The 9,090-nt window shown below is 43.6% G+C and overlaps 1 protein-coding gene across 1 annotated transcript; it reads right to left on the reverse strand.

Moving 5' to 3' along the window:
• Nucleotides 1-1,740: 1,740 nt before the first annotated feature.
• On the reverse strand, nt 1,741-8,689 carry Dynll2 (dynein light chain LC8-type 2). The gene is made up of 3 exons (XM_015495429.2): nt 8,596-8,689; nt 6,772-6,910; nt 1,741-3,787 (listed from the first exon to the last, which is right to left on the reverse strand). Exons 2-3 carry the CDS (start codon nt 6,901-6,903, stop codon nt 3,650-3,652), a joined length of 270 nt encoding a protein of 89 aa, XP_015350915.1. The 5' UTR covers nt 6,904-6,910; nt 8,596-8,689; the 3' UTR covers nt 1,741-3,649.
• Nucleotides 8,690-9,090: the final 401 nt, after the last annotated feature.

The raw sequence follows: 9,090 nt of genomic DNA on the forward strand, positions 1-9,090 counted from the left end.
GATTAATGGTGATGGTGGAAGGTACTGTTTTCATACAGGATGTCAAAAAGCCCCTCAGATAAAAACATGCTTAAGACCTCAAGAAAGTGAGGGATTAAGGTACCTCACACCTCAGGTCTAGAGGCCACCAGGGTTTAGGGGACAGAGACTGACAACACATATAATCCCTCCCCACTCCTGATTAGTCTCCATTTGCCCTACTTTTAAAAATTTCATTCTCCATCCTCTTCCCTGGCAGGGAGACTGATCCTTACAGACTTTTCCCTGCATCAACCCTGTCATCTGCCTTTTGGTAGAGTTCAGCCAAATGGAAGCCCAAAAAAACTGGAGAATGAAGTAAGTAGAAATATTGATGCTCTCACTTTCTCTCTGCACGGCCACAATTCTGACAGGCTGTGTTCTTCAGGAATTCCACAGCATATTTCCCCTGCAGGGCCCCATGGGTTTGGAGGCGTCTCCTCCAGGAAGCCCTGCAGGATTAGCCTTCCAGACAAGCACCATGAATCTATAGGTGCAGAAATGTACGCTGTCCACAGATGGCATGGATATGCCTATTTGATTACAGCAGGAAATTGATGAGTTTTGGTCCTAGAGACACCAATCATCACAGATGAAACCTCCAGAAGGTCCTGGCTATCAAATTACTCATACTAGCAAAGGTAATAACAAAAGTTGGGGTTCCATAATCCCTTGTCTTAATCCCTTAGGACCTCACTGCCTCAGAGATAAAGCATTCTCCCTAGGATCCAGTCAAGCAACTTCTATCTGAAGGCAATCTACTTACCTCCAATATTCAAAAGTTCATTGCCCAGTGTATTTCCATGATAACATCACTAACAGAAAGTTTTATCAATGTGTATGTCTGTTCTACTCACTAGAATGCACATTCCAAAGCAGCATGGAACTTTCCTCATTTTCATGAGTGAACAGCATTGTAGAGCCAAGTGTTCAAGAGCTCAGAAAATGCTTTTGAGTGAATAAATAACAGTACAAAATACATCAGGTTTCACAAACAACTCCACAAATATTGTGGCCAGTAAGCCTACAGTGATAGCTTAGGATCAAGGGTGGGTGCACTCAGAAGTCTTGGTACTACTCACTTCTCCAGGTATTGAGGTGAGTAGGTATTGAGGCAGGAAACCCCAGGTGGAGCACCTGGGATAACTCAGAGAATCACTCTGGTCCCACCAAGAGACTCTTTTTGAGGATCCCCAGCTTTCCCATTTTAAGTGGACAGCATAAGTTGGCAGTGTCCAGGCTCAGGGAACCTAGGAGTTAAAGGACTGGGCTTAAACCAAAGATTCCTAAGCAGCCATGCTCAGGCAGGAGCAGGACAGCTGACGGGAAGGCAGCAACTATTGTATCAAGGATGAACAATGTGGCTTCCCTGGCCAACCCACAGCTAGGCACTAGAAACTAGGAACCTCTATGGGTGAGTGCTGCTGGCTAGTTCTCCCCACTCAACAAATAAGTCCTGCTTCAAGCCAATCAGTATTTGTTGCTTGTGTTCTCTTCAGTTTCATTCCAGTACTCTAGGTACTCTACCCTGCCCCACCCCATGTGGTACCACTGCCTACAGGTCAACACCCCCCACCCCCACCCCCACCCCACCGCCCCTAAAGAAACCCAAACAAAGGGGCTGGAGATGCAGCTCAGTGGTAGAGTGCTTGCCTAGCAGATGCAAGGCCCCCGGCTGGATCCCCAGCATTAAAAAAAGAAAGAAAAAGAAACCCAAACAGCTCAGAGGTGCATCAATCGACCTTTAATGTCCAAAAGAGGCGTGGATGCAGAGCATAGGAGATGTGGCAGGGTTTTAGCCCCTGCTCCAGAAATGAGGGAGAGATGAACACAAACCAGACAGTTCCAACTGGCCACACAAAGTCTGGGAGGGCAGGGGAAAACAGATTTGGACATTCATTTAAAAAAAAAAAACAAAAAACTAAAAGCAAACAATTTTATATCAAAACTGGAGATATAGGGAACTCAGGCACCACCCCAGTTCCCACCCTCCCCCTTGCCAACATTAAAAAGAAAGCTCGGCACACTAGGGCTTAGGGAAGTCTGCCCCCCACTAGCCCCAAGAATTGACTGCAAACAAAAAAGAATGAGTTGGATTTCCCCAACCCCCCACAGTGTCAACCCTACACATGAGAGTTTTGAATGATTCATGAGAATCAGCAGCTTGATCAGCAATGACCACCCCACCCCTACCCCACTCCTATGTCTTCAATACAAGATTTCCCTACATCCTTCCTGGAATCTCCTCCTACTCACAGGCCTTAGTTTACCTCCTGATATCTGGGGCTTCATGACTGCAAGTCTTTAAGTTCCAATGAAGCCCTCTCATCCTTTTATTACTTTCATTCCCACCTCCCACAAGAAGCTGCAACCATCCACAAAGTCACTTTCCCCCTCCACTGAGACCCAGCTCCAGGGCAGATGGCAGTATGGCTATCTTGCCCTAGGTGATCCTCCCCAAGCCTTCTTTCTCAAGGAGCAGACAGCCATAAGGCAAGCAGTCTCTGGGCTAGATGACACCTGTCTTCAACCCCACAACAGACACCCCAGAGGTTTTTAACATAAAGGCCCACTTAGAACTGTGCCTCCTACCTATACACCCTAGAGATTCCATCTGTCCTGTCCCTCCTCCCTCCCCTCTACCCCAATCCCATACACACACACACACACACACATACATACAAGCATACACACATACACAAACGAGAATCAAGGGAGACATTGATTTGGTTTGATTTCTAAGACCTAACTAAAGAACTACAGTCACCAGAAATTCCCTTACCAGCCAACTAACAGGCTGCTCTAAGAGAACTCCAGAGGAATGAGTAAACTGAGGGCTACGCAGGGAGCAGACAGGAAAGAACATAAAGAAAAAAAGAAATTCAAGCTAATCCTACCCACAACATCCTCCTAGTATGATCTCTGGCAGGAAGAATAAAATAAGGTAATCCACAAAGACACAGCCCTTACTTAGAAATCCTGACAAAGACAGCAAGACAAGTCTGCTCCCCACTCCCACACACCACAGACACATCACAGGGCCCCTTAAAGAACCCATCCCCACCCCACCCTCTGCCCCAAGCCAGCAAAAAAAAAAAAAAAAAATCACAGTTCAGTGGAATAGTCTCCCTGGTACTAGATCAATCCCCCCAACCTCCTTCCTATCCCTCTCCTTTCTCCTTGCCAATTCTAACACTGTCTTCCTGCAGCCTCCCTGGTCCTCTCAAGTACCCACCACCAGGAAGAGGCAGCTGCACAGTTTTAGTTCCACCTCCAGAGACCTATTTCTTTCCTCAGCCCTCCTCATCGTTTGGGATTTGTATTTTTATATAGGGAGAGAAAGAGAATAAGGAGGGATGGGAGAGATTTCCTAGTGCAATACAACCAAAAAAAAAAAAAAATTTAAAGTCTTGAAAAATAAACATAAAGCAGCCTTCTTCCCCAGGCAACTAAACAGAAGGAAGTTTGGTTTTGTTTACTGCGACATACACATGAAATCGAGTATACAGTCCATGCAGTAGCACAGCCGTTGGAGAGGACATCCTGATGCTGGCCCCAGTGCAAAACAGTCCCAGCAATGCTGCCTGCTTGCCATCGCTGCCGCCGCCACTGACACCTTCACCACGGCCACCTAGCCTGACTTGAAGAGGAGGATTGCAACTTGACCCAAGTAAAAATAGATGAAGTGCTTTGTCTCATGTGTGACGTAGCTGCCAAAATTTCGGCCCACGATACAGTGCCAGGTAGGATTATATTTCTTGTCAAATTCCTAAAATAAAAAAAAGAATAAAAGAGGGAGAGAAGAAAGGTGATTAAGGTAGTTGGACGATGAGAAATCAGAATGGAAGTCTCTCCCTGCAACTCTAGCACCCATACATTTAGTTGTTACCACCTCCCCACCCCCAGCCTCAGCTCCTGAACCTCAGGAGCTCAGGTTCTAAGGTTGGCCAGGACACTCCTCCTCTCATCAATAATGGAACATCACAAAGGCTCCACTATTCCTCCCTATAGAGCTTTCTAGCACTTCACACTCTGATCATCTCTCCTCCTAGTTATCCTACACCCTTCACACCACTTCAAGCCCACCCTATGATTCTTCAATAAAATGATCAGAGGCTAGTGGAATGAAGGACCATTCCAGTGAAATACAGCATGGAAAATGAAGACTGGCTGCCCACTGCCTCACACGTTACTAAACCAGCTTTCCAAATGCCATAAACCAAGATATTAGAGCAAATGCGGACTGAAGGTCAGGAGTACTAGGAAGCAGTTTTATAAAAATCAACATTAAAGGCAATCCTGTATGCCAAGCAACCGTGCAGGCTTGTACACCAAAACAAAGACCTCAGCCATTAGATCAAGGTGATTTCCTGATTTCTATCAAGGAGCGCAAAACCACCCAGGAAATCCCTAAGCTAATCAGAAGCAGCCCTCTACCCTGCGGCTGTCTGCCTAGATGTATCCTGACATGGCTGTGAAAGGGCAGTAGCCTTCTATCATGAAAGGATCAACGCTGCTAACCTTGGGGATCTTCATCACACAGGGTGCTCAACATATAACCCGTTTCTTCATAGCCTCCATACCATACAGGAAGTACTAAATACAGAGAGAACCCAAAGATACGGAAGACTAACTATAATTTTTTTAAATGGATGATCAGCATTGGGGAATAGATTTGGTACTTTCCAAGAAGTACTAAGGAAAAGAGAAAATCAAACCCAGCTTCAATCCTGAACTCTGTAATGTGGGAAAATCAGTTACTTCTCTGGGTCTCATTTTTATCATCAGCAAAACAAGAAAGCTGGATCAGGTAATCTAAGGATTACTTTGGATACAAAGTTCTAGGATTCTGTTTTCTCTCCCTGGAAAGGCCATTAGTTAGCGAGGAACCAGCAACCCCATCTTGTTCTGCACCCGCTCAGGATCCATACACACAATCCAGAGTTTCCTCTTCTCATCCCACCCAAATCAGTAGGAAATCCATAGATTCTGTAAAATTCAAGGAAACCCTACCGACCGACCATACCCTACTGTTAGGAACCAGACTGCTACCGCTTTCTTGGGATGCCAGAGCTAAGATTATCAAAGATTAGGACTATGCCTTCTCTGGACACATGTTCTGGCTGGGAATCAGGGAACCCAGTTAGCCATTTCTTATTTTTAATGCAGGTGCCTCCTCACAGAGTTAACCATATCCTTCACCCATTCATTTAAGAAGTTTTCAGGAACCAAACCTATCACCCCAATACTAATCATCCATTTAAGAAATTATACAGTCATCCCTCCATATCTGTGGATTCTGCATCCATGGATTCAACAAATCGCAGATGGAAAATACTCAAAGGAAAAAAAATTACATCTGTCCTGAACATGTATACGTTTTTGTTCTTGTCATTATCTCCTACTAAACAATATAGTAAGAACAACTACTTACATAGCATTTACTTGTATATTAGCTATTAAAGTAACCTAGAGATGATTTAAGATATGTGTACGTTATACACAAATACGATGCCATTTTATATGAAGTGTGGATTTTGATATCTGACAGGGGTCCTGGATAAAATTTCCTACCAAAACTAAGGGATGACTACATATCAAGCCCATTCTTATTAGAGGATGGGGCTGGGGTTGTAGCTCAGTGGTAGAGCACTTGCCTTGCACATGTGAGGACCTGGGTTCAATCCTCAGCACACATAAAAATAAGTAAAAGAGAGAAAGAAAACTCCCTACATTGTGAGATTATAATACCCACTTTCGTGTGTGTGTGTGTGTGTGCGCGCGCCAGGGACTGAACCCAGGGTGTTTAGCCACTGAGCCACATCTGCAGCCCTTTGTTTTTCATTTTGAGAAGGGTCTCTGCTAGATTGCTTAGGACCTCATTAAGATGCTGAGGCTAGGCCTCAAAGTTCTAATCCTCCTGCCTCAGTCACTGGGATTACAGGTCTGTGCCACCATGTCTGGCTTTATAATACCCACTTTAAGTGATGAAGAGCTCTGAACATTTATTCATGATTATTCATTCAAATATCCTTAATCTTAATTTTAAACAGTTCTAAATTAAGGCAGTAATGCTTAATTCTGAAGCTTCTCTGTATAGTTTTATTCTTCCCCAATGTCTTACTCACCTAATTATCTTTAAATGTAAATACACATGCCTAGTAGAGCTTCTGTTAAGAACTCCCTAGTGTGAGCTGGGTATGGTGGTGGCTGCTGCCTATAATCCCAGCTACTTGGGAAGCTGAGGCAGGAGGACCTCAAGTTCAAGGCCAGCTCAGATATGTAGCAAAACCTGATCTCAAAAATAAAACAAGGGCTGGGATTGTGGCTCAGCAGTAGAGTGCTTGCCTAGCATGAGCCAGACGCTGGGTTTGATCCTCAGCACCACATAAAATAAAGGTATTGTGTCCAATTACAACTAAAAAAAAAAAATATTTAAAATTAATTAATTAATTAATTAAAACAAGAGTCAGGCACAGTGGTGCATGCCTATAATCCCAGAGACTAAAGAGGCCAAGGCAAAAAGATCCCAAGTTCAAGGGCAGCCTGGGAAACAATCCTAAGAACTTATAAAACAAAAAACCTTCCTAAGGTGAATGCTTTGTCAATTCAATTCCCTCCCTAATTAGTCTGCTTCACAAGTTCCTAGGTTTTGTTTGCTTTGAATTTCCTTATTTTCCTATGTCCTCAACTCTAGCCCTCTGTAGAGCCCAGCTCAGTTGCCATTTCAGACCCTTGGCTCTCCTGGCATACCTTCTTGATATAGGCAGCAATGTCCTTCTCTATGTTGTACTTCTCCATGGCCTGTGTGGCACAGTCAACGGCATCTTGTTGCATGTCCTCAGACATGTCTGCGTTCTTGATCACTGCCTTCCGGTCAGACATCGTGACACTGCAGAAGAAGCAGCAAAGGTAAGAATGTTAACTCCATGCTGTGAACAATGAACATGAGCTTCTGGGTAGAGGGCTTCAGTGAGAAAGAAGTACAAAAGTGGGAATATAGAAAACACAGCAGAAACACAGTCCCAACCCATGATTTTTATCTTATATAAAATGAGGTTTTTCTAACTCTAACAGCCATCTATTTCTAGTATTCTATACAGCACTGACAACCAAACTGACATCACTTAGCTGTGTCTTGGCAAGCTACTTTATCTTTGTGTTGCCATTTTTTGTAAAATGGGAACTGCAGGTTATCCTGAGGATAAGCCAGATGGCATAACACTGGATAAGATCTTGATCTAATGACCATTATTACATCATTAGTATCATAGCAGAAAGAAGAGGGCTAGGGCTGGGGATATGGCTCAGTGGGGTATAGCCTTTGCCTAGCATGTAAGGCCCTGAGTTTAATCCCCCTGCTGGGGACAGTAAGGAAAAAGATGGACTAGAAACCAACAGTCCTGACTTTAAACCCTTGTATTCTTAGACAAGCTTTTCTGTATCATTACTTCTATTTCAACAATTAAGTTAGCTCTCTATAGTGGGAACTGTTATAAGAATTAACTAAGGTTTTATTAAGAGCATCTGAAAACAGGAAGTCTATACAGGGGGCTATCCATTCAGCCACCACCTGTTTTTGTATAATAAGTGATACAGGAACATGCTTACAATGGCAGAATTGAATAGTTCTGAGTGACTGTATGGTCTGCAAGACCTAAAATTTATTATCTGACCCTTCACCAAAAAATATATATATATATATATATATACCAACCCCTGTTCTATACAAATGAAAAGAAGTAGAGTACATTATAGGTCACCAATGCCCAGTGCAGTAGAGACAACAATAACCTTTTAAGTACTTAGGGCTGCATGCCCCCTACCAAGAGGTAGAGAAGCTGGGTGGCAGTCTCAGATTAGGCTAGTCAACTCATTCCATCCTTCTCTCTGCTTCTCCCCTATAATGTTCAATTTTTAAAGCTCAATTTTTTTCTTCTGGTTTGTTATTTTTCTTTTAAAAATCAATTTTTGAAAGCCTTGAATTTTAGACCCAGTTCTAAAATGATCCATCATTTCCTTAGATTTTTGCTTGCTTATATAAAATTTATTAATTTATGCAAAAAATATTACCTACTAGGTGAAGTAAAAGGTATTGTGTTAGGGAGAGAATATCTTCTCTTCCTTAGTGAATACTGAGACTTTTCCCCTATTTAAAACATAGGATTGGGAAAAACCAGGAGATAGAGGATTGGAAAAAACAAAAATACCTAAGAAAGGTGAAGACCTGTGTTATTTTAACAGACATGTTTCATATCCCTGCTAACTGGGCCATAACATTCATCATGTAGCAACCAGAGTTCAGGGCAGACATTGCATAGACCCTTCACAGAATGAGAGAAATCCCAAGAGGGCTGGCCAGGACTTGCATGGCAGTCTACAGCATGCCAGGTTCTTTGCAGGAACAGGGGGGGATGAGCTGCAAAATTCTGCCCTCCTTGACCACAGTCCCATCACACAGAACAGAAACAATTTCCCTCATCCCACCCTTAAAAGTGTCTCTGGCCCAATCTAATGAACAAAAATGCTGTCAGTCTGGGCCTGTATGATACAAGGCTACAAAAGCAGCCTGCTTGCCTGCTGAAGAAGAGATCCCTGCGTTATCATTACAGGCCACTATGATCTGAGTCCACACTAGTCCGTAGGCTGGATGGGCTGAAAGGGAAAACAGAACTGTCAACCATTATTCAGCCTACAGAATGCACGTATGCTAGCTGCCAGCCAGGAAGCCCTTAAGCCCCTGACCTCATCCAAGGCACACTTGTCTGGCACTTGGGTGGCAGTCTCAGACTAGGCCAGTCAAACTAAGCAGGGCTGGTTCCACCTCAGCAGACACTGGCAGAGCAAAGAGTTAGTAGATCACCCCTTCTACCCCCACACTTGAGAGAGAAAGTCAGAGCCTTAAGTCTGTGAGCACCATAGACTGAAGAAAAGGTCAGGAAAACCCTGTTCAAGACCTGACTAGCCAAGTGACCTTGGGCAAACAAACATTTTCAATTCAAAAGCCAATGACTAAAATGAGATAAATGGGGTAACCTCAATGGGTTTTGAGCAAAAGTATGAGAGCAGCCC

The sequence above is a fragment of the Marmota marmota genome, unplaced genomic scaffold (genome assembly GCF_001458135.2).
Source record: "Marmota marmota marmota unplaced genomic scaffold, marMar, whole genome shotgun sequence".
Classification (NCBI taxonomy): domain Eukaryota; kingdom Metazoa; phylum Chordata; class Mammalia; order Rodentia; family Sciuridae; genus Marmota; species Marmota marmota.